The sequence below is a fragment of the Stenella coeruleoalba genome (genome assembly GCF_951394435.1).
Source record: "Stenella coeruleoalba genome assembly, chromosome: 3".
NCBI lineage: Eukaryota > Metazoa > Chordata > Mammalia > Artiodactyla > Delphinidae > Stenella > Stenella coeruleoalba.
The window spans coordinates 166,636,121-166,662,195 of NC_137148.1; the positions used below are offsets into that span (position 1 = coordinate 166,636,121).

Genomic DNA, 26,075 nt, shown 5'->3' on the forward strand with positions numbered 1-26,075 from the left:
CTCCCGGCCCACAGGGTCCTGCACGCTCTGCCCATCACCTCCCCATTCTCACCTCCTCCCACCCTCCCCCTTGCTCACCCCACTCTGACTATACTGGGTCATTGTTTTTTACAGAACACTGGGGCATACTCCCCTCTGTCTGCAAAGAGCCTCGTCCACACGTCGGTGTAGCTCCTCCCTCGGGGCTCTGCTCAGACCTCACATCCTCAGGGAGACCGTCCCTGAGTCGACCGTCCTATATAAAGGGCTCCTCCATCACTCCCTATTCCCGCTTCATGTCTCCTTACACCCTATTAACTCCCAACGTGTTATACGTGCGTTTGATTACGACCCACCTTTCCGTACTGTTTGGTTTTTGTCCACTGAAGTATTCTTAGTGCCTAGGATACTCTTATAATGAACAGAAAAGAGACTCGGACATCGTGTTGAGAGGAAAACCAAGACTCGACAGTGCAGAGCTGACGACTCAGGCACACGGTCAAGCCTGCGGCCGCGGGGACACACCTGGTGCTTCTGCCGGCGCTTGCGCTCCTGCTCTATCTTCTGTTGCTTCTCCAGCTTCTCAGTGATGCGGGCCTCGCGCAGGGACTGCCGCTTACTGCGCTTGTAGGCCTTGGCGTTGAGGGCCGTCTCGAGGGCCGTGTCCCTCCTCATGCACACCACCACCTCCTGTCGCAGCTTCGGGAAGGAAGAGGAGAAACTGGCGACGGGCACAACTTGGTAACATCCATGCAACACGCGCACCTCCATATCGCAAGCCAGGCAGCAAGGAGGACCCGTGAGCATAAACGCGTGCGTGGGGAGAACCCGTGGTGGGTGCCCGTGGGCGGGGCACGCACAGGGTAGGAAACAGCTGCTTCCGGACAACCAGCAGACAGCCCTATGCTCAGGTCTTCAGGTCTCCAGCTTTGCCCTCCCTCAACCACAAACAAACTTCGTTATTGGTCGTTCAAAAGTAAAGGACCCTTAGAAATTAGACCCATCTAGGGACTTCCCTGGCGGTCCAGTGGCCAAGACTCTGCGCTCCCTATGCAGGGGACACGGGTTTGATCCCTGGTCGGGGAACTAAGACCCCACATGCTGCACAGCATGGCCAAATAAAATAAAATTAAAAAAAAAAAAGAAAAGAAATAGACCCATCTAAGTACACTGCTTCAAGCTAGCCACTGCCACCTTAGGGAAGGCCCACACTTATTCATCCCAATGTCCCTCCACTGGGCAGGACATGGAAAGGAAGGGGGACAGTGAGCCAACAAGTGTGCTTGGGCACTGCGACTTTGGTTTTGTAAGATTTTTTTGATGTGGACCATTTTTAAAGTCTTTATTGAATTTGTTACAATACTGCTTCTGCTTTTTAAGTTTCCGTTTTTTGGCCGAGAGGCATGTGGGATCTTAGCTCCCTGACCAGAGATCGAACCTGCACTCCCTGCATTGTAAGGCGAAGTCTTAACCACTGGACCACTAGGGAAGTCCTGGCACAGCGGCTTTAATGGTCAGGGTACATTTAGTAACTGCCCAGTGAGCGGCTCTTTAATCTAAGCATCAAGGCTGGCAGAAAGAGTCTCCTCCGAAAGCAAAGGCCTGCGCCTGCGCCCACCTGCCTCTGGAAGTTCAGCAGCCTCAGGGCCTTGAGCTCGATGGTTGCTTTGGTTCGCAAATCCCCGGCCAGGGACCCGGGAAGGTTTTCAAGTTCCTGAATTCGGTGTGCGATGCGAGCCTGCAGCCTAGGGCACAAAGACAAAAAAAAGACAGGTGATGAGAGGTGTCACCTGTTTACAAGGAACCCATCTGTTCCCTTTCTTTGAAGGTGGAGCCTCAGAAGTATCCATCCCTCAAGGGAAGCCGATATGAATCATAAGACAAGAGATGGCTGAGAAAAGGATGCCCCACAACACAGACTACATACAGGAGGGCAGCCACAGAAGTCTCGGGAGCCACAGCAAACTGGAAACCTGAGAGGGCGCAGCTGGTTTCTGGCATCTCAGCAGTGGGAGCCAGCCTCTGGAGTCAGGCGGGCCAGGGTCTCCATCCCAGTCCTGGGAATCTACTTAGCCCATGAGCCTCAGCGTCCTCAGCTATGAAGTGGGGAGACCCCTCAGAGCAACCCTACAGGCTTGGTCTGAAGTTCAAATGGGATAATCTCCTTACTCAGTCTTTCACACACTTATTGAGCACCTATTGTGTGCCAGGGACCATTCCAGGTGAAGGGATTCAGCACTAAACAAGACTAACAAGGCTGTTTGTTGCTCTCATGGAGCTCACAGCATTATCAGGATGACAGGCCATAAAGGAGTTAAAAAATTAAGTATCTATGGTAATTCCGGAGAAGGACTTGGAGGAGGGTCCTGGAGGGGAGGGGTTGCGGGGGGGGGGCAGGGCTTCTATAAGGTGGGGACCTTGGCAATAAAGCTTAAATAACTACAAAGAGTCATGCAGAGCATGTGCAAAGTCCCTGGGGCAGGAACAAGTCTAACCTGTTCAACAGAAAGAGGAACCGGGACAGTCAGGTAGATGAGGACAGAGCACTGGGCAGGGGCTACAGAGAAAAGGGTTACTCAATGGATAATGGGAAGCCAGTTTTAACCCAGGAAAAGATCTAATATAAATTAACTGTAAAAAGAGAATTCAAACTGCTGTGTGGGAAACACTGCACAGGGAAGGATGGGAGCAGGGAGGCCAGGGAGGAGGTGTAGACCAGATGGCAGGGTGAACAGCATTGGGGGGAAAGGAGCTGAGAGAGTTCACCAGACACCGAGGATGAGGGAGTACAAGCGAGGGTCAAGGAGCCGAAGGGTCCATGGTCCATTCAGCTGCTGCATGAGAACAGAGAGAGAAGGGAAAACTGGGGGGCATAAGGCCATCTGGACAGGCCGTCTTTAAGCCGTCCAGATGGAGCAGGCGGGGAGGCGCCTGGGTACAGGGGCTGGAGCTCCAGGGCATGTCACAGCTGGAGATGCACTCCGGAGACAGTCACTGGCACAGATTTACTGATGCAGCTGGGGATTTACGGTGAACAAGGCACAGCCCCCTCCCCTAAGGGAGCTGACATTTACCAAGGGAGGCCAGCCCTGAACAGGTTATAAATGCAGTGGAGAAACAGGGGAGCACGAGGTGCTCAGGGAATGAGTCTCAGGCGCCCCCAGCAGTGTGGGACAGGGTGATACAGACCTACTGTGCACCAGGCATTTCACACAGCGCCCGGCGCTCAGGAGGCCTTGGCAAAGCGACCAACAACTACTTATGTTTGAGGAACATCCACCGCAAAGCTTGCCAGGTGGCTTTTTGAGTGCGGATGAGCCAAAAGTTGGATAATACACTTGTGTTGGAGAGGTGAAACAGCACTTTCACTCCAACACATACAATCTCCATGGAGGGCAGTTTTGCAGAACTGATGAAATTTCCACGTGCACGTAAATCCCCTGCACCTGAACTATGCCGTGTTCACAAATTTATTCTGACATAAATGCACACATGTGAAGAGAAATATGCAAGTGTAGTTACTACGGCATCGTTTTACCGAAAGATTAGAGACCACCTAAACGTCCCTCCGGGTAAGACACTGGCTAAATAAGTCACAGTAGAGCCACCAGGCAGAATGTGTCCAGAAAAAAGAAGAGCTTATTTTGTACAAATAGGGGATGATCCCTAAGATATTTTGCGAAGGGAGGAACAGTGCACATGTCAGGTACCATTTGGGGACCACACAGCCACTTGTACCCATCTGCCTGTATACATACTCGATTTCTCTGGAAGGATACACACTGACCCAGAGAACTGGGAGGCTGGGGACAGAGGCAGGAGGGTGATCTCTGGCTGCATACCCCATAGGCCTTTAGAAGTGTGAACCACAACAACGCGTGACCTGGGGGGGGCGGGGGGGGGGCGGCAGCACCCTCACCTGTACTCCCGCTCCTGCAGGATCTCTACGGGGTCCAGGCCCCGCGGCTTCTGGATGGGGGTGATGCGGCTCTGCTTCTGGTGCAGCGGCACCATGGGGGCGGGCTGGGCCGGCTGCCCTGGCGACTGTGTCTGGGGCGGCATCACGGGGGAGGCAGCAGGAGGGACGGCGGGGGGCGCAGGCGAGGGGCGACCCGTTGGCTGCGGGGGGATGAGCTTCTGAGGTGTGCTTGTGGGGGCAGCAGCATTCGCCATGGGTCCTGGGGGGAGTCAAGAAGCAGGGCACAGCGTTGCGTTCCGAGTCCATTCCAGGTGAAGATGACAAGCCTGCTGGGCGTTTACTGCCCTGGGGTCTAACTCATCCCCAAGGCTGACAAGGCCTGGGCAGCTCCCTGTAACCCCCACCTCTCACTGCCACACTACTCCTCGCCCATGGGGTGCGCTTCCTCTTCCTCCTCCAGATCTCAGCCTGCAGGCCCCTTCCCCAAAGCCCCCTACTGGTCCAAGTGCCGGGTCTGGGTGTGATCTTGCTATGCTGTGGCCTCATAGGAGCAGCAGTTGCCTGCCTTTCATCCACCCTAGCTCCAACGGAATCCTATTTAAGCGATTAGCCCTTCAATGACCATCACTGAACCTCAGGGCCCGTGAGGATGGGGAATGAGTCCATTTTATCCACTGCTTTGACCTAACAGATGTGACCTTCAAATAAGTACTAACTACATTTTACACAAAACACAGGGGAGACAGAACCCCGAGCTGCCCTGACATCCTGCCTGCCTCTCTCTGACCGGGCTCATCTCAGGGTCTGCATGATACAAACTTGACATGGGAGTCAGGGCACACACGTGTCACCAGAACAGAGGGAACTTACCTTCAGGCCAGGGCTTGGGAGGCCCTCCAGGGGGCTGGCCGGGCATCCCGGGGGGCACACCTGAGGGTCCTGGAGGGGGCATGTTGGGCCCTCCCATACCTGCACGCAGGGAGAAACGGACAAGAGGATAAAACGCGTCCTGTGTTTCTCCCTGCACCTGCCTCCCTGGGCAGCCCTGGCTCCAGGGGACACACTCAACAACAAGCCCCTCACTGTGGGCACCAGGGGAGAAAGGGGGCAGCTGGAGAAACAACATTTATCACGACAGCAACCCTGCTGTCGGGGAAGCTGATGGGCGGCAGAGTCCAGATCTGCCCAACACTGATGCCCACACTCCTGTCAGTTTGCTCTGAGACCCCTCCATACCCTGAGGGCCATGGGCCTTACCGTGAGGCCTGCTGTAATTTGGAGGTGCTGGTCCAGGACCGGGGCCGGGCCCGGGCCCGGGACCAGGTCCTGTTGCGGACACAGAGGGTGGAGGTAGTGTTGGCATCTGCTGCTGCATCCCGGGCATCGGCCGCTTCCCCTGCACCGCCATCTGCAGGTGGTCAGGGAGGGGCTGCCCCCGGGCCAGCATCTTGTAGGCCATGATCTGAGCTCTGAGCTGGTGCAGCTGGTTCTGGTTAAAGGGGGTCGGGCCCCGGTTCTGCTGCCCCAAAGCCTGGGGGTCAGCACCATCCAGCGGGGCGCCTCCAGGCCCGGACGACATCTGCGGGCCTGAGGCCGGGCCGCTGGCTGGAACCGGACTGGAGGCGTGCTCGGAGCCACCCAGGGGCGAGGGGTAACCTGCGGGGAAACGTGGATCCGAGCGGTCACTCGGCAGCACATGTCCAGTAATTTTTAAGGCAGAGACGGGAACCCTTGCCTGCTTACACTGGCCCCTACCCTGAGATTTCGTTCTCGTGATTACACGGACCCCTACCCTGAGATTTCGTTCTCGTGATTACACGGGCCTCTACCCTGAGGTTTCGTTCTCATGATTCAAACAAGAGGCACCCAGAGGGCACACGCTCGCAGCTTGGTTGGCAGCCTGCACAGCTGGTTTGGTTCGGCCCATCTTTCAGTAACCTGCCAACGATTAAAGCTGAGATGTCACACAGATCCGGGCTTTCTCTGGGCCTGCCCCCCTGCCCCTCGGCTTGGCCAGGCCCACTCCTCTCACTTCCGTTACCTGCGGAGCCCCTGAGCTTCCCACCCCGTGACAGGAAGCCATGTACCCCATCACTTCTCAAACCTCCCTGTTCAGAAAAGTACCTGTAGGGCTTGTTAAAGCTGAGCCCCAGCCCCCTCCTGAGATTCTGACTCAGCAGGTCTGGAGCAGGGCAGAGCCCAGGAGTCTGCATTTCTTCTTCTTTTTTTATTTTTCGGCTGTGCCATGCGGCTTGCGGGATCTTAGTTCCCCGACCAGGGATCGAACCCAGCGCCCTGGCAGTGGAAGCACCAAGTCCTAACCACTGGACCGTCAGGGAAATCCCAGGAGTCTGCATTGGGTGGCACCAGAGCGGCTATCCCGAGGAGCCCATCCTGCCCAGGGCTTGTCTAACACCCAGCGCTGAACACAGTTCTGTCCCACCAGTATCCGCTCTCCTGGGGCTGCTATAAGAAAAGATGCCCTGAAGAGGGCACCAGACAAGCCCAAGCTTAACAGCCCTCTGTGGCAGGGTCTCCCATGAGGCTCAACTGCCCTAGGTCCTCTGAATCCATGCATGGGTGATCCAATTAGGAAAATGACCTCGGGACTTCCAGAGGGCAACAAACATGAAGAAAGAAAAGAAAGGAAACCATACCTTGGGAGTGCTGGTCCATGGGACTTGGCGGGGGCCCCATCCCGGCGTGGCCCCCCGACCGCATCCCCATCCCCTTCATCTGGTTGTAGCGGGGGTCGTCCGACATGCCCTTCTCGTGCATGGACTCCATTGGCTACGAGAGTGGACAACAGGGCAGGATCAGCAAGGCGGGAAGGGAAGAGGCTGCACAGAAAGGCGCTGAATGAGAGGACTTCAATGTCACTAACAATGCCCATCCAAAGTCGCCATGGCATTTACTGAACCACCAACATGACCAAGTGGCTTAGGTCCAAGACATGGGCCTAACATCTACTTGGGTGTCAAGGCAGGTGCATGAAATAATGCCACCCAGGGAACCTGCAGATTGGTGGTCTAGAGGCAAGGGGACAGCTGGACTAGGACATCAGGGAGAGGGTGAGGACACAGTTTCAGACAGCCAAAATCTCACAAGGAAAGGACACACATAGCTCCCAGTCAGGAGCAGTTTTAGCTGGGATACCAAGCTCCCTGTTTATCGTCACAAGATGACCTTGTGACCACAAGTCTTTGGATGGGGGACCCTCTTGCCTGGGAGACTGTAAATCAGAGAGACGGGCAGTAACTCCTGCCCATGAAGTATGGTAACAGTATGTCAAATGTCCTCACTGATCCGAGATTGGCCTCCCACCTGCTAGCTGGGAGGGAGGCTGTCTGCAGCATCGTTCTGCCCCTCCGCGGAGGCTCGATCAGATCCTGGTGGGACAGAAACACACATTTTCCCTCCTGATGCTCAGCACTGAGCACTCCCCCTACGGAATGGCTGGGAAAGGGGACATTTTCCGAGACCCTTCCAGGCCCTCTGTGGGCCCAGTTAATGCAAACATCCAGCTCTCCGGTCTAATAGCTGGCCCAGCAAAGTCAGCTACAGCTCAGTGTGTGCCGTGAGAGGAGGACGAGAGGGCACCGGGCTAGGAGCACGAGGGCCAGCTTCACAAGCAGAAGAAGCAGGGGGCCCTCGGGATGCTGAGCAGAACCCTGGGTGGGGCCCACCCTCTGCTCCTTCTTCCCTGGGCTGGTGGAGCTGACTGATGGGCTCGCCTCCCCCAGAGCAGGAGCTCTGTGCAGGCAGGTGAAGGGCACCACTGGACCTCAGCTCCTAGGCCAGACACATGGCAGGCATCTGACAAACATGGGTCAAGTGTCCAGGAGGAAGAAACAAGATGGTCAGAGAGGGAAAAGGAGATGGTGCTAGAGGAGAAGCTGGCCTCAGTCAGCGTGTGTGTGGGGGGTGGGGGGATGGGGGGAGATCACCAACAGTTTCCCAAAAGGGAAGTGACAAGACAGATACTGTATCGAAGTTGACAGAAATATATGGGGGATGGGGAGGGCAGGGAGGGGAAGGGGTCACTGCACTGTGTGGGAGGTCAGCGATGTGACACATGCCTGAGGGGTTGGGAGGGCCGGAGGGGTGAGGTGGCTCTGCCACCAACTCACTGAGTGACCATCTCTCTGAGACCTTACTTCCTCGTCTGCAAAATGGGCAAAATACTATCCATAAGAGGGTATTTCCTCATTTCCTTCAACCACCGCCCAGGAATGCAAAGAGAGAGGGCAACCATTTGTGTTAAAAGAGGTTTTTTCCATCTCACTGGCAAAAGCACCACTGATCAACTCAGGTACGTGGTGAAGACAATGGCACCCGAGTACAGGATCAAGTGGGGACAAAGGGCACCTGCTGCTATGCTCTGTGAGTTACCCGGGTGAGCCGAGCAGCCTGAGTGGGGGAAACCATGGGCTGTAAGCCATCTTTTAGGATTTGGACATTCTTAATTCACTACTAAAACGACGGGTGTGAGAGACACAGGGAGGGGTGGCTGCCGGCCCATAGTGGAGGCCAGGGTGTGCTGCTGCTCCCCTCCCGTCTCTGATCGTGCGGACCCAGCTGGTGGGGCAGCAGGCCCAGGGCTCCCTACCTTGTGCATCTGGTGCATGTTGTCCTGAGGGTACCCTCCAGGCCCCTGGGTCGGGATGGGGTGTCCTGCTGAGGGAGGCCCTGGGCTGGGCCCCATCATGCTGTGGGCGGAGCCGGGTGAGGGACCTGGGCTAGGGCCCAACATGGCTCCAGGGGAGGGGCCCGGGCCCGGGGAAGGGCCTGGCCGAGGAGTTCCGCCCAGGGGTGGGTCTGGAGTGGACATCTTCACGGGAGCTGCGGATAGTGGTCTCCTGCTGGAAGAAAGTCCCAGTCAGCGTGGGGGTCACAGCCATCGGCTGGGTGGGTCAGGGCAGGTCAAGGACGATCACACACAGTCATGTCAGAGCACCCATCTGACAGGGAGCTGGTGCCTTGGACGGGCACCCCCAGTGCCCCAGTCCTTTCTCCTCCATTCCTCTCCGAGGAGGTGATACATCAGGCACCCAAAATCAGATCAAAGTCCCCCGAGGAAGGGGTGGGACTCAGGAGGTGGGGACACCAGGTGATACTGCCTCACTTCCCCTGGTATCTTTCTGATTACAACAGAGAGGACGTCTCAGGGCAGTGCTGACACACCCTTCACATCACTCCCACACTTGCTCATCTTCCTATTTAAGAAAAAAGAAGAACGCGACTAAGGCTCAAAGCCTTTGCTGGCAACAGCATCTGACGGGACCTTCGTTAATTCAACTAAAACACATATTCATAGCAAGTAATGCTGGTTTCCACTTAAGGCAGTGAGACCAAGTTTCCTTTAAAATACATGAATTTAAGTTTTAAAAGTAGGCTCTTTTAAAGAGAAATATTACAGGACTAATGGCACTCTGATACGTCAAATACTTCAAAAGTGATATTCAAGTGCTGTAAACTAAAAATTGAGGCCTGGAACTATGACCCCGAGCCTCCACAAGATCCAGAACTCAGGTAACAAAATATCCAATGACGTTGGCAAGTTATGACTGCTACGATTGGTCTGTGAGCTGATACATTTTATAAGTGCTCCCTACAGTAAGGGTTCAGTTTTCAGGGAACCCTCAATCTGTCATGACTGTCAGGAGTAATACATTCTCAGTGCTGAAATCTGGAAAACATAAAAAGAATACAGAAACTTAAAATTACCCACCGTCCTACCAGACACAGAGGTGAAGTTCTTGCTGGCCCTGCAGAGATCAAGAAGCAGCCCTGCCCTCCTTACCCCTCCCGCCCAGCAGGGTGGGGTGAGGGGGTACGTGTGGGGAGAGAGGGCTGCAGCTCCCCAGAGACCCCCAGAGCTGTGGCGATGGAGCCCTCTCAGGATGGACAGCTGACTGGTGCTCCCGCTGGGACCCGGCCACACTCCAGAGTGCTTCTCCTTCGAGGCTATTCCACACACAGACACTCGCTCTACAGAATTACTCAGCACATTCTAGGCCAGCTTTCTCTTCAGAGAATCATACCTACGACCCTTTTCATCATTTAACAGTCTTCAAGACACAAATTCTAGCAGTTCCACCAAGTTCCCTGGTCCTGATGCATCCTGAGTTATTTAAAAGCCCCTCTTTTTTTTTTTTTTAAACTGGAGTATAGATGATTTACAATGTCGTGTTACTTGCTGCTGTACAGCAAAGTGAATCAGTTGTACATATACATATACGCACTGTTTTTTAGATTTTTTTCCCATATAGGCCATTACAGAGTACTGAGTAGAGTTCCCTGTGCTCTAAAGTAGGTCCTTATTAATTATCAAAAGCCCCTCTCTTGTTGGCATGCCACAAATCTACTTTTCTTTCTCTGGACTTTTTGGTTTGGGGAATGAATCTTTTTGCCCCTAAGCTCTACTGGGCTCTCCTGATTCTAAGACTAAATCTTGAAAAAGTACAGGAACATTTTTAATTCTCTTGATTCAAAAAAAAAAAAAGTCTTCGTTTGAAAGGTGGGGGTATATCTTCCTGGATAACAGATCAAAAGCCCGAACTTCTTCAGTCCAGTTTCATGACTAAATAACTGGAATAGAGAGGGTCAGAAATCTTGGCAGAGCCAGGACCAGCAGCTGTCACCCCTGCCTGCTGGTGAACACGCCTGACCGTATGAGAAAACACTCCTCCATCCTCCCGGCATCCCTGATCTCCTCCAAAGCTCAAGAAGCCTCAGTGCTGGACCTTAAATACACCTAACAGGAGTGCTGGAGAACTGACATGTGCTCACAATCCCTTCCACATAAATCCAAAACCCAACACGCTCAAGGAAAAAAATCAAACTTAAAAAAAAATAAATTCGAGACAAATTCATTTGGAAGCAAAACCTGACCTGATTCAAAAAGACCTGTACTCAGAAAATTCTAAAACTCTGATGAAAGAAACTGAAGAAACACAAACAGATGGAAAGTTACACGGTGTTCATGGATTGGAAGAATCAGTGTTGTTAAAATGACCAAATTACCCAAGGCAATCTACAGATTCAGTGTAATCCCTATCAAGATACCCACGGCATTTTTTACAGAACTAGAACAAATAATTCTAAAATTTGTAGGGAAACACAAAAGACCCTGAATTACCAAAGCAATCCTGAGAAAGAAGAACAGGGCTGGAGGTATCATGCTCCCTGACTTCAGACTATACTACAAAGCCAGAGTAATCAAACGAGTATGGCACTGGCACAGAAACAGACACAGATCAATGGAACAGAATAGAGAGCCCAGAAATAAATCCACACATTTATGGTCAATTAATCTACAACAAAGGAGACAAGAATATATGCAGAAAAGACACATGCACCCAAATGTTCATAGCAGTATTATTTACAGTAGCCAAGATATGGAAGCAACCTAAGTATCCAGCCACAGATGAATGGATAAAGATGTGGTATGTGTGTATCTATGTATATAGATACACACATATATATACAATAGAATATTACTCAGCCATAATAAAAGAATGAAATATTGCCATTTGCAACATGGATGGACCTGAAGGGTATAATGCTTAGTCAAATACGTCAGAGAAAGACAAATACTCTGTTGTCACTTATATATGGAATCTAAAAATAAAACAAATGAATATAACAAAACAGAAACAGACTCACAGATATAGAGAACTAATGGTGACCAGTGGGGAGACAGGAGAGGGAGGGGCAAAATGGCAGTAGAGGATGAGGAGGTACAAACTACTATGTATAAAATGAATACTCTATAAGGATATATTGTACAGCATAGGGAATACAGCCAATATTTTATGATAACTTTAAATGGAGTATAATGTACAAAAACGTTTGAATCACATCGTACATCTGAAACTAATATAATATTGTAAATCAACTATACCTCAATTAAAAAAAGAAATTTGACCTGATTCAGCTCCATGTGAATATTCACACATTCTGTCGCACAAACAGGATGCTGTTTGCCCTGCCACGTGACAGCGGTCTGTGCCCTGTATCTCGTTTGCTAAAATGCTGATTCTAGAGTTGGAAACCTCTGGTCCAGGGGTTTGTCTACAGGGTGGATGCACCAGCAGTCACACTTCCCAAGTGGGCAGCCGAGTGATATGGATGTGGCCATGGCTGGACTGAGGACGATGGCTCCTCGGGGCTCCCTTCTGGGCCCTTTGTGTCCACAGGCCCTCTCTTCGGGTCCACAGAGCACTGCTGAGGCGGGAAGAGGGACAATAGTCCTGCACCTCCTTAAGGAACCTGTGGCACCTGGCAGCTCATGGTTTCTTTCTCACCTGGAGGTCTCCACTCGAAGTCAAGCCAACTGAAACTGACAGCAAAATAAAATCCACACCACCTCCTATCTAAAGACAGACGAACCGATGTGCCTCTGGAAAGACAGCTCTGCCCAAGGTCCCTCTAGGAATTAACTGCCTCCTCTCACAGCACCACTAACGTCATCGGCGACACAAAGCAGCTCACCAAAGACACAGGAGGGCAGCGAAAAAGACTTTCATGCCCGAGTATGGCAACCTTCGCCTTCAAGAAGCATGGGCTTTCACAAAACCCTTTTTAAATTGCATTTCCTTCAGAAGCTGCCACCTCTGAAGGGTCAGGTTGCAATGAAACAGGTAACTGCTCGGAGCCACCGTCAGCAAACTCGTTTCTGGACTTGAAAGCTCAGACACACGTGGAAACGACAGTAAAGGAGATCCAAAAAGTGCAGACACAATGCAAAACCATCCTGAGCGGCAAAGCAGGTAGGGTTCCATCAAAAGCCCCACCAGGGGCTGGTGCTTGTGCCACGTGTGGACACAGGAGGGCAATCCTACAGCATGGCGGTGGAGAGAACAGAAAAATGGAACTGGGGAGCGGCTCTCAGGTGCTTGGTGTAGTACTGAGGAGGGGCATCTTGAGTTCTGGCATACCTAAAGTGCCCTGATCGTAGGTATACAGCTGGATGAATCCTAGATCAGACACAGCACTTCCAACATTTCAGAAGGGGCCTTTGCCGGTGAAACTCTTGTTCTGACTTTCTCACTGTAGGTTAGTTTTGCCTGTTACTGAACTCAATCGGAAAACAGGGTCAGGGACTTCCCTGGTGGTCCAGTGGTTAGGACTCTGCACTTCCTTTGCAGGGGGTGCGAGTCTGATCTCTGGTGAGAGAACTAAGATCCCACATGCCGTGCAGCATGGCCAAAAAAAAAAAGGAGAAAGAAAAGAAAAGAGGGTCATATAGTTTACTTATGCTCATCGCTAGGTCTGGGAGGGGCATCCATGCAGTTGGATGCTATTGTCAATTCTCCTGTTCCCGGATGTTGTGCTCCCAGGTTTTAGCACACATAAAGCTGCTGTGAACAATGTCATTTGGTGGACGTGGGCACTCGTTTTCCTTGTGTGTCCAGGAGGGGAACTGCTGGTCATGAGGGAGGCATAACTTTACCTTGGCAGATACTGTCAGTTTTCCAAGTCAGCATGACAATCACATACACTGCCCTCCCTGCTGCAGCTGGGTGAGCATTCCAGCTCCTCTAAATCAACTCTTGGTGCTGTCAGTCTTTTTAATTTGTAACCGTTCTGGTGAGTGTATAATCGTACCTTATTCCAGTTTTAATTTGCATTTCCCTTGTGACTAATAGTGTTGCACCTTTCCATATGCTCACTGGCCACCAAGAGATCCACTTTTGTACAGGCTCTAAGCTTTCACTAACATTTTATTGGGGATGTGTAATTGCTATTACTGTCTCCCAGAGATGAAGAGAAGTTCTTAATTTTAATGATGTTCAATGTATCAAGTCTGTTCTTTTATGGTTAATGGTTTTGGGGTCCTGTTTAAGAAATCTTTGTCTACCTGTGACAATAAGAAATAATATATTTGGTCTCTGCCTTCAGTTCCTGACAGAGTTCCTAAAACCTGTGTAATTTCCTAAGTGATAGGGGTGATAAGAGCATCTTACACAGAGCTCCAAAATCCCTTATAATTTCCTCCGTGATAGGAGTGTCCTTTGCTCTAATGAGGCTACTCTAGGTGGGCTCCTGGATGGCTTCAGGATGGGGGCTGGTCGTCAGAAAGATCAAACCATGGCTAGAAGCTTAGAACCTTCACCCCCACCCCACCCCATCCTCCGGTGAGGGGAGAGGGGCTGGAGATTGAGTTAATCGATCATGGTTACGTGATGAAGCACCACAAAACCCCTAAACTATGGCATTCAGAGAGCTTCTGGGTTGGTGAACACATCCACGTGCCAAGAGGGTGGTGCACCCCAACTTCATGGGGACAGAAGCTCCTGTGCTCCGGACCTTTCCAGACCTCACCCTATGTATCTCTTCTTCTGCCTGTTCATCTGTATCCTTTATAAACTGGTAAACGTAAGTGTCTTCTTGAGTTTTGTGAGTTGTTACAGCAAATTATCAAACCTTATGAGGGGGTCATAGGAATCCACGTTTGTAACCAAGTTGGACAGAAGTGTGGATAACCTTGGGACCCACTACTTGCGACTGGCATCTGAAGTGGGGGGCAGTCTTGTGGGACTGAACCCTTAACCTGTGAGGTCTGCACCAACTCTGGGTAGTGTCAGAATTGAATTGAACTGTAGGACACCCTGTTGGTGTCCACAGGAACCTGCAGAATTGGTTGGTGTGGAAAACCCACGTTTGGTGTCAGAAGTACTGTGACACTTTACTACCTCAAGATCATGGAGATAGAGAAAGGGAAGGAATATTTTAAAGTCCAGGGGGATTGTGACTTGTTCCCGCCTCCTAGTGGCTTACAATTATTGAGGACTAATCGGTCACAAAGAAAGTGCAGGGAGGTAAGATCCAGTCAGAGAGGGGAGGGAAAGGAGTGGTCCCATTAGGTAATAAGGACAGGAATTTATTTCCTCACTGAGCCTGCCCCACCACCCTACGAGGAAGGACTACCAGACAGAGGGGTCCCTGAGGCTCCCAGGCCACCCAGTGGGTCAATGGAAGAGCTGGAGTCACAAGCCCAAGGCCATAGTAGACCTCAGACTCTGAGCGTGGACTCTGCCACCTGCCAATGGCACAACACCGGACTCCCTGAGCCTGTTTCCTCTCTGCAGACTAGAGCTGAGACCAGTCCCTCTCTCAGGGGTCGCTAGCTGTGTCACACAACCTAACACACACCAGGCACATACCAGCAGCAAGTGCTACCACGCTGCTGGTGAAATCAGCCATTAGCGCTCCGGACGCACGGCACTCAGGACAACAGGCTCACTTCCCTCCTCGGGAAGTAGAGGTTGCACAAGGCAGCTCTGCTGACCTGGAGGAGCAGCAGCTACCTGAACGCCAGCACAGCCTTGGTGCAAATGAGGACCAGCTGTCAAAAGTGACCGCAGTCCAGCCTGACAGTCAATGAATAGGATTTGGGCTACAAACTCTCCCTTACCTTTTTAGCTCCCACTGCACAAAGGAGTTGTTCTTAGCCATCATCAAGCCAGCCCTTCCTGAGGTGCGGGGCTGGGCCTGGCCCTGCTGAGAGCCAGAGAGGGTGTGGGACGGGATACCAATGTGCTCCTACCCAGCGGGGGCCAGACAAATTCAGCCAGGAATTTCAGAAGAGAGGTAAGATCTGAGGGCAAGGAACACCCCTCTCTCCAAACTCCTTCTTCCCTCATCACCAAACACCCCTGCCCTCCTCATACAGGAAACTATAAAGATCTGGCATTTCCAGCAAAGCCCTTGGGTCCCCTAGGTCACCCTCAAGGCTGCCTCAGGGGGTTTCAGGTGGCTTTCTGGTGCTGCCTGGACTCCCGCAACAAGTCCCTCTCTGACAACTCACTTGGTGTCTGGGCTGGAAGAGGTGGGGCAACTTTGCACAACACAGAAATCCATCTCAAACCAGACAGACAACCCAAACCTAAGCAGGCGAGAAAAGCGAAGGAGAAGGGGATGCAGGGGCCAAAATGGCAAAGCCACTAGCACGTGTGTGCCTGGGAGCCTCATTGAGATGTGTGTGGCCCGAGGGGCAGGTGTATTTGGGGGCTCCATGAGCGGGGAACGGAACCTGGGATTCTGGGCAGGTAGCCCGAAGGCATGTGACAGAAAATAAATATACTCCAGGGCCAGAACCAAAAAGCTGAAAACTAAAGACAGTTCAGGAGGCTGTGAGATGAAAACAGACTCCCAGGTTCCTGGGGCCAAAGGGTCTGGAAGGGTACTCAGCCATTTCACCTCAATTTCTCTGAGAAGCCCCCCAACTGCCGAACAACCAGAACTGCCCACAGTCCATGCTGTACAAGTCAAGGCATCATTAAAAATGAATGCGGGACACGGTACACGTGGACACAGAGGATGGTCCAAAATGAAGCAGGGGAACAAGGCATCGTCAAAGTTTGGGGTGCTTGGCCCAAACCCTACTTTGCTAAGAAGAACAATTTCTGCACGTTAATCCGAGCACAGAAGCCAGAAAACATGTACCAAACTGCCTGCGACTCTCTCTGGAGGTGTCTGTTGGGGAACTTACACTTTCCACATCACAGATTTCTGGAGTTTTTCTTTGTGTGTTTGTTTTAACTATTACTTTTGTAAACAGATTTTTAAAAAACACTTTTTTAAGGAAAAAGAAAAAAAAAAAAAGCCCTGGATCAGAAAAAATACCTGGGAAATAAACACCCAGAAAAGACGCCCCAGGAAGTGCCTTTGTGGAAATAAAGGAGGAAGATGAAAGGATCTGGGGACTGTGTTATTTTCCACCCACTTCCAACTTCACCAAAATCACTATGCTGACATTCAAATGCGGAACCAGACCTGCTTGAGGATCAGAGGTCTGGTTTCTTCTTTCGTACCACTCTTAGCGTTTCTCTTAGAAATAAAAAAGGACCGTGGTGGCCGGCCACTGTGGCAGGACAGGCTGCCAACAGGCGATCGGGACCCTCTGCAACCTGCTTGCTGAGATCATGGGTTGGCTTTTTTTTTTTTCCATCTTGCCTAAAAACCAGCTTTATATTTAAGTTTGGTCCCAGGATGGCTGCTATTTTGTTTTTTGGGGCGTGGAGAAATTTGTTCGAAGACACATTTCAGCAGCAGCAACACTGCAGTCAAGTCATGACCCGGCGCTCAGACGGTACAAGGTGGCCATGCGGGATGGCTTCAGCAGAGCCAGCCCCATCCGTCACATTTAAACTACAAAATGAGATTTCCACCTCCCCCATCCCCACCCCCGCCACACTCCATGACTAAGAAAACCCTCCACACCTGACCTGACGGTGTGGGGTGCACTAGTCCTCGAACCTGCAAGGATGTGCAGGGCGGGGGGCACCTGTGGTTTTAAGGACCTCGTGGAAATGGCTTATTCCTGAGACCCTGGGAAGCTGGCTGTTCTGTGGCATTTCCCTTGCAATATAATTAAGTAGCAAAACCTTGCCCTACATTTAAAAGGGAATGCATTTGAGAACCAAAAAACCATGTCGCGATGATAAATTACAATGTCTTCTCAGTTCTACCTCAGAAGTACACATGCCAAATTGCTACCAAGTACTATTTTTAGCACTGGGAATTATATATCATTTTATTCATTGGAATCCTCCCCCCTGCCCTTTTTAAGTTTTTCATTCATCTGAAAACCACTGAAGAGTACCTCCCCATCTATAACATGGCAGGAGACATGAAGACAACCAGGCCAGCCCTCTGCCCTCGGGGAGTTCAAGCTCTAATCCAGCAGGGAGATAAACTGTCTACACTTCAAGAACAGAAACGCTAGCCTATCTACACAGGTGTTTGCCAAACTCTTTTTACCATGACCCAGACTCCAATGTGATCCAGCACAAACACGCATCAAGTAACCAAGACGAGTTGTACAGTTCTGTCCTGACCCTGCCCCCCTGAAACTTGGGTAGACTCTCCTCCTTTTCTGTTAAGCCTGACCAAGCCCCACTGGATGGACATCATGACCCACCACTGGGTCTGCTGTGGGGCTTGCTCTGTATTCAACACTGAGCATGATGCGTGACCTGTGGAGAGGGCAGGAGAGAAGTCCCCCATGACAGGGACGCACAAAGTGCAAGTGTGGCCAAGAATAGGTGGGGAGGCGTGGCACCTATAACTGCCGAGTGTCACTCATGACAGAGCCCCAGCCACCCCCAAATACTTAGGGAGAACAAACTCTGCGCTAAACAGGGTTCTAGGCACTGGCCATGCAGCAGAGAACAAAGTCCCTGCCTGGTGGGACGGACAACTGAGTGACAGAAACAAGCACACAAATAAATAAGACACAGTGTCACGTAGTGGGTGGAAGTGCTATGAATAAAGTAGCAGGGTTAACAGTCAAGCTGATGGGAGGTGCGTTTCCAATCATGGTGGGCAGTGATGGGGACACATCTGAGCAGAGACCTGAAGTGAAATGGGAGCCAGTGGCTAGGGACAGGCGGAGGGACCAGCAAGTGCAAAGGCCCTGGGGTGGGACCCTGAAGGAGGAGAGCAGGCGAGAAGGGTGTGGCAGCAGATGAGGTCAGAGATGGGCAAAGAGGGCAGATCACAGGCCTCGAGGGCAGTGGTAAGGAAGTTGGAGTCTACCCTAGGTGCAATGGGAAACTACTGGAATGTTCTGCGTAAGGCAGTGACATGGTCTGATGATGGTTTTAGAAGACTTTTCTGTACAAGCAGATGGAATGCATGTGAGAGAATGAGAGGAGACAGGGATGACCAAGGTGAACAGCAGGGCCTCAGCTAGCACATGCCATTTGAAGTATAAAGGGTGCCCCTTCCTTGGGGGCGACCAGCCCTGGAACCAGGCTTACTTTAGCAAAGCCCAGCCAGGCTGGATTTCAGCCCCAACTTGCATCCCCTTGGTTCACTACTGGTGACTGAGGTGCCAACTGGGGACTATGGGAGAAACAGGGGATTTTACGCTCAGAGAGGTTACGTTGTTTGCCCAAAATCACGTGGGAATAGAGTCCTGCCTACCTCAAGCCTGTCGGACTCTAATGCCTGAGTAACTGATTCAGGCTGAGAATCAGAAGATGGAGGAGGAGGAGGAGAGTCTGGAAGAGCACAAAGTGCAGCAAAGAGAAGCACTCCAAAGGCAGGAGCCTCCAGGGGGTGTTCCGAGGAGGCCGACGAGGGCGCTCAGCGCGCTAGCAGTCCAGGCTGTGGTCGATGTGTGCTCTGCGGTCATCAGGGCCAGAAGCAGCTCCCAGGGCACATCGAGGAGCCCCCTGTGCTTCAGCGTCACCATCAGGACAAGGAGACACCCACTGTGCCACTTTACTGGGACTTTCGGGGCAAGGTGGGGTGGTGCACCTCAAACCCTGCCCCCTCAAGTCTCTCACTGTAACAGGTGAGGCAGCAACTGCCACTCGGCCACCTGCTTCCTGAACCAGCAGGGCGCAACCTGCCAGTGAAAGGAGAACTTAAACCACCCCAAGGAGCCATTTTAAAGCCCATCATCTTTTTTTTTTTTTTAATTTTATTGAAGAATAGTTGATATATAATGTCGTGTACAGCACATTAATATGTGTACATATTCTTTTTCGGATTCTTTTCCCTTATACGTTATTACAAAATACTGAGTACGGTCCTCTGTGCTATACAGTATAGGTCGTTGGGAAAGCACATTCTCTTTATCACACTCCTGCGGGTGGTAAACTTCACACTGAGCGAAACTCAGACCGTTCCCAGTTACAAGTGTCCACGCACAAAAATGAAGACATGGCCCTTGAGCAAAGTAACAGAATCCCAAAACGAAGCCCTGGAAACCAGTCTGAGTTTCTAGGAAGGGGCCAGCTACCTGTTTCCTAAAGAAAGCCCCTTCCCTGAGGGAACTGGATGCATCCCTTTCCTTCCCTCTGCCCTGTGAAATATGATCTCCCAAGAGACCCAGCTACACCTGGTGCCTCCCGCAAGGTCCTTTCCCACACAGGAAGATGAGTGGAGGCCAAATTGCTCATGCCCATCAAATCCATATCCTGAAAAATTTGCATGCAGCTAACTGAAAACTCCAAGATATCACCGACCATATCAATGAGCTTAATATTTCTTAGGGATGACATCTGGAAGGTGATAGCAACAGCAACTCAGTTCTGATATAGTCACCCTCGGACATCTCCCTCCAATATTCCCGCCGCTGTTACTTCCCTTTTATAGTAGGTTTTGCGTATTCTTTTGATTTTAATTAAAAAAAAAAAACCTCTCTCGGGCTTCCCTGGTGGTGCAGTTGTTGAGAGTCCGTCTGCCGATGCAGGGGACACGGGTTTGTGCCCCGGTTCGGGAAGATCCCACGTGCCGCGGAGCAGCTGGGCCCGTGAGCCATGGCCACTGAGCCTGCGCGTCCGGAGCCTGTGCTCCGCAACGGGAGAGGCCACAACAGTGAGAGGCCCGCATATCGCAAAAAACAAAAAACAAAACAAAACAAACCAAAAAAACCCTCTCTTCAGTGTTCCAATCAACGTTACAAGTTATGAGGAGATATATGAAATGCAAAACAAACACTTGATATTTTTTAAAACCCATGCCACCAGACACACTTCCCTCTTTCCAATGCTGTATGGTGAAACTTCAAAGCACACAATTTTTTTTTTTAAGCACACAATTTCAAATTATTAAGGACAAAATGAAGGAGCTGATTCCTTTGCTACCACTTTGAAAACATACAGAACTATTAAAATGGGGCAAAAATCTGTTCTGTATCTCAACCCGCTAGGATGTTGTAGAGATCATAATATATGACAACGGCTACAAACTGTTTAGTCTTGTGTGTCAGGCATTGTCCTAAGCACTTAACGTTTGTCATCTGTCATTTTGTTGTTGTTTAGTCCTTGCAGCAATCCTACAAGTTCGGTACTATTACTGTCCCCCTTTGCAAATAAGGAGACAGGTAGGAGCGGAGGAGAACAAGGTCCTTGTCTGCCTGTTCCCGGCTGAACCCCCAGCCCCAAGCTGTGCCCGGCTCGTGGCAGGCACTCAATGCACGCTTGTTCACTATACGAATGGGGAATGCGTGGCTGGGCCACTTCTTGCACAACTGCAGGGGGCGCCATTCACGTTGTGCTCTGTCTCTGGTGAATGTGAATGCCCTCTGTGCCATGGTAGCCCTGACAGCCCAGGCCAAAATCTGCTGTCATGTCTGAGGACTTACAAGGTGCCAGGCACTGTCACCCCCATTGCCTTGAGGCACCAAGAGGGAAAGTGGCCAAGCCAGGAGTCAGACTTGGATGTTCAACCCGAGAACTCCTGGTGAAATATCCCTGGACCTCAGTTTCTTCACCTGCAGAATGTTCACCTAACACAACTAATCCTTCCCACTCTCCCACATCTGATAGACAGCTAGGACCTGAAGCTGGTCTAGGATTACCTCCCAGTGTTTTGAGGGTCCACAAGGAGTAGCAAACGTATATAAATAAACACGTGTTTATGTTGGGGTGCTTTTCACTGACAGGAAGTTTGGAGACCACTGCACTGCACTGCACTACCCTACACAGAAGCTCTGATGAGGTCATCCCACCACCACCCCCAGCTCAAAAACCTGCAAGATCAACATCTCCTGAAGTGCTGGACACAAAATGATTTTAAGTGGCATGCAGAAGAACGTTTATTATTTTCATAATTGTGTATGCATTGATTTTAAAGAAAATTATAAAAATATATATAACCGGCACATCAAACCTGGGATTTCTGGGATACAGAATGACTCTAACTTATGTTTTCAGTTTTTTAAACAGTTAATTTACAAATACATACATATATAAACAATATTAACTCCAATAAATTGAGGGCTCATTACATGCCAGGCTCTGCAGTGTGTTAAGTCACTTCCCATACTACCTTTTCAACCCTCACAACAGTTCTTTGAGGTGGTACCACTGTCATACCTGTTTCACAAGTGGGGGGACCTACTGGTAAGTGTCTTGCTTGAGGTCAAACTAGGATTTAGAGCTGGCTGTGAATCCAGGAGGTCTAATTCCAGAACTAGCACTCCACACCACCACCTCATATTAACCACCGCCCCACACACACCCTCATTGTTGGGGTAATGAGGTTTGGAAAACAATGGCCTGGAAAGTTTAAAAACAAAAACAAAAACAAAAACAGACCAGCAACAGCAACTAACATTTATTGCCTACAATCCCCCTTCAGTCGTGTGCCAAGCAGTTCACACACATGTTCACTCAATCCTCCCGCACACCCTCCTCATTCATCCACAAAGGTTCACTGAGGGCCTACTAGGTGCTGGGCCCGGGGTACACTGCAGGAGATCAGGTAGACACAGCTGAGGGCTCTGATGGCCCTTGGAGAAAAAGAGATGTATAATTACAAACTGGGGTAACTGCTACACAAGAAAGGTTCAGGGTGATGCGCAAGTGTAGCAAAGGGGAGCGATGACTGGTCCCGGGTGGTCAAATACAGCCTGGACGTCCTCCCTGATCCTGAGTAAAGGCCCCCTCTTCCACGCAGCCTCCCTGATCTCCGGTTCCCATCACTCACTCCCCTGTGCATCCATCCACTGTGTTCCTCACACATGATAGGCCAAGGGGAGTTGTTCCCACATTTACCACCTGTTCCCCTACAGGCCTGGAGAGGCTCCTCAGGGCATCCAACCTCCAACCATCGAACACCCAGTAGGGACTCAACAAATATTGAACAATAAAGGAAGAGATTGTACTGAACAACAATAATAGTGCTTCCCTCTAGCCAAGAACCATTTTACAGGCCTTCACCAACTCCACTTGTGGCATTATTCCCATTTCACATACGAGGACACTAAGAGGTTCAGAGAGATTAAGCTTTTTGCCTCACGTCACACAGCTAAGTGACCAGCAACGCCAGGTATCAAACTCGAATCCGGTCTGTCAATTAAAAGTGAAAACTTGTTTCAAATTCCTCGGAAGTGGCTCTCACGCTTATTCCCTACTTTCCCCAAGGATTCACTGGGCGGGGGGAAAAATCAAGACTAGTGTCTTCAAGACCGGCACAAAACACCCTCTCCTGAAAGATCCACGTTTTAAATAAAAGCCTTAATCTGGAAAATCAATTGAGAGAAAGGGAAAAAGATGCAAAACTAAAACAATGCTTTCAACAGCAGTTTCCCCAGTCCTTCCCCACTTGCTGCCGACCCCCGCTTCAGGGCAAACATTCTTAAGTCACTACTTGCGAGGGTTTAGGAGAGTTATTTACCTTTCCTTGAAAATCTAAAATGACGTGATTTTTTATAATAAAATTTTAGGTCGGCTAACCCAAGGGGGCTGCTAATGTTCGTGTCCAGGCGACGCTGGACACACCTGGGCTTTTTCCTACTGAGCTCCGACCGCAGCCTCGCCAAAAAGCAACATTCGAGTCGGACCCGTTACACGTAGCCAGAAAAGCCAGGACGGCTGGCTATTGTTGGAACCCCAATGGGGGCCGGGCCCCTGGCCCGCCGACGGGGCTGCGAGCTTTGTCCTGCGACCCCGGCGAGAACGCGCGCGGAGGGCGCGCGGCCTCCACTTGGCCCGGGCCCCCACCCAACCGGCCCGCGGATACAGTAGCCGCCGCGGCCTCGCTGCACTGTGGCCTTCACCGCGCGCGCGGTGCCGGCCAAGCTTCTTGACCCTCGGGCGCCGCCGTACCCCGGCCCCAATCCGGGCGCCAGCGGCCCCCTCCACCCTCAGCGCCCTGGCTCCATTCAAACCGTCCTCCCAAGTCCCGCGCCGCGCTCACTCCGAGACCCGCGTTCCTTACCGGGAGTCGACGGCGCCGTCGCCTTCCCGGCGCCGCCCCCACCCCTCCGCGCGGGGCCGGGGGCAGAATGAGCGTCTCGTCTCTCCTCACGAAACAAAGAAGGCGCCGCCGCTGCCGCCGAGCGAGGGTAAGCCTAGCGCGCGCGCCCGCCTCAGCCGCCCCCCCACGCCGCCCGCGCCCCCGCTGCGCGCGCACTCGTCACCTCCCCTCCCCCCACCACAGACAGCCTCTCCCGCTTCCGTCGTCGGCCCGGCCTCTTGCGCGTGCCCGCCCACCCTTCCGCTCCTAGCGCGCGTGCGCGCCCGCCCAGGGTGGGTTGGGGAAGGTGGGTGGGGCCAGAGAGACCTAGCGCTCCCGACGCACCTCCCCACGCTGTGCGGGACGGTCCTGCGCCTGCGCGCGGGGGTCTTCGTCCTCGGCACGCCGCGCGTCTCCACGCCGCCGGGCATGCGCAGAGCGGGTGGCACTGCGGCGGTTGTGGAGGCGGAGGTGGCTGGGGGAGGTTGGGGGATGGGGTGGCAGCGAGGTCTGAGGAGAAGGGGTGGCCGAGGGACCCTGAAACTCGTAAGTGAGGCCCCAAGGTCGTGCGTGAAGGCGCGTGGCGGACAGGCTGGACTGGGGACGAGCAGAGCCGACCCCTGGGCCAAGGGCGGACTTAGGAACCGCTTTCATCCCTGGTCGGGGAATGGCGGTGCCCGTCCGGCTTTGCCGAACGGGCACCGACCGTGGCTGCCTTTTCTGCAAAACCTACCTAGGGCTATTAATTGGATTAGCAGATATCTATTGACCTGCCCCAGGCTCAGGTGCTACGGAACCGAACAAAAATATCACCCGCTGTGGCGCTCACGGTCTAGTGGGAGAGGCAGGCGCGGGGCAAGAGAATTAAGTAACATACACTTTGTTGATAATGGAGACAGGAAGGGTCGTTGGAGTTTTAAATGGGGCAGCTAAGGAAGGCCTCGCTGCGAAGACATTTGAGTCGAGACATATAAAAGCAGTGACGGAGAGAGCCTTGTTCCGAGTGGGAAGACCCAGAGCCTGGAGGCGGCTTGGTCTCTTTTTGTTTTCAAAGTATCTCCGAGTCTGTGTATGTCGCGTTTAGCTCCGCAACTGGACAGACGCTCCCCAAGGTCAAGTCCCAAAGCCCATGACTGTCCCTACCCCTGCTTCTCTCAGGCCGGCTCTTCCTCATTTTTCAGGTCTCAGCTGACTCATCACCTCCACTGGCCTTGCCTCCTTTTTGATCACTGCCTCTTTTTTTTTTTTTATTTGCGGTACGCGGGCCTCTCACTGTTGTGGCCTCTCCCGTTGCCCGGACACGCAGGCTCAGCGGCCATGCCTCACGGGCCTAGCCGCTCCGCGGCATGTGGGATCTTCCCAGACCGGGGCACGAACCCGTGACCCCTGCATCGGCAGGCAGACGCTCAACCACTGCGCCACCAGGGAAGCCCGATCACTGCCTCTTTTTCCTTTCTTTCACAATTCTTGTGTACCCCTTTTATTGTCTGTCTCACTCAAATGACACGATGTTGTAAATTTTAGTCCCTAGTGAATACCCAGCATCTAGTGTGTTGCCCACCTCTGCCACATATCTGCTAGATAATTAAAAAAAATTTTTGTGATTGAAAGAATAATAGAGATTCTATTGAGTGTGTATCATAAGCTCTTTGGGCCTTTCCAAGCCCAAGGTGAGTCCCTTGCAGCATAGAGCAGCAGGCGAGGTCTTGGGCTGAAGCCAAAAAGACCTGAATTGAAAACCCGACTCCATTGTTAGTAGCTGGGGGATGCCAGGCAAGTTTACTGGACTCATCCACACTTCCTTTTCTTCACCTGTAAAATGCAAACAATAACAGCACTCACCTCCACAGGTTGGTTATGAGGAATCCTTGAAAGCAGGCCACCTGGAAGTTCTCAGAACCTTAGCTTGTCATGTTGGGTAGTGGACAGGAAATGGGCAAATGGAGTCTGGACTTTGGTCTCTCTCATACACTCAAGTAATATTTCTTAAGCGCCCTCAACATGCTAGACACTGAGCTGGTCATAGGCCTGCAGGCAGGGTTCCGGCCCTTGGAGCAGATAGTCCTTGAGTTCAGCTGACTGTCTCCCACATTGATCACACTAATACATGATAGGAGAGTCTAAGTGCAATGGAAGAAAAGCCCAGGGTGTGATGAGATCATAACATAGGGCCTTCCTGGGATTGAGGCGTCAGCTCGACCTCTCTGTATGCCAAGACCCTGAAGAGGGAAAAGAGCATGGGAACAGCTCCTGTGGCTGTGAGGGGGATGTCGGCAGTAGCTGGGCAAAGCAGGGCAGTAGCAAGGATCTCAAGTTTTTTCTGGAGCACAGTGTGAGGCAGTTGGAGGGCTTTAATCAGGAGAATCCCATGCTGCTCTGGCTGCAGGGTGGAGACTGGGCTAGCGGGACAAGGAGCAAGGAGAGGAAGTAGGGAGCCCCCTTCAGGCCATTGCAGTGGCCCAGGGTAAAGAGG

General features: G+C 51.8%; 1 protein-coding gene across 12 annotated transcripts in view; it reads right to left on the reverse strand.

The window, feature by feature from the left end:
• SMARCA4 (SWI/SNF related BAF chromatin remodeling complex subunit ATPase 4) overlaps positions 1–23,940 on the reverse strand; it is an 87,473-nt gene extending 63,533 nt beyond the window's left edge. For 8 of the 12 annotated variants that reach the window (XM_079915488.1, XM_079915490.1, XM_079915489.1 and 5 more), the window contains exons 1-8: positions 23,585–23,940; positions 8,508–8,760; positions 6,556–6,688; positions 5,156–5,554; positions 4,769–4,867; positions 3,899–4,157; positions 1,598–1,724; positions 505–678 (exon numbers count right to left, since the gene is read on the reverse strand). In XM_079915488.1, coding sequence (XP_079771614.1) covers positions 505–678; positions 1,598–1,724; positions 3,899–4,157; positions 4,769–4,867; positions 5,156–5,554; positions 6,556–6,688; positions 8,508–8,729 — 1,413 coding nt within the window. In that variant the 5' untranslated portion in view covers positions 8,730–8,760; positions 23,585–23,940. Of the gene's footprint in view, positions 1–504; positions 679–1,597; positions 1,725–3,898; positions 4,158–4,768; positions 4,868–5,155; positions 5,555–6,555; positions 7,288–8,507; positions 8,761–9,629; positions 11,735–23,584 lie in introns of those variants that run through there. The other 4 variants (XM_079915485.1, XM_079915486.1, XM_079915491.1 and 1 more) reach the window with 4 other exon arrangements.
• Between the last annotated feature and the right edge of the window lie 2,135 nt (positions 23,941–26,075).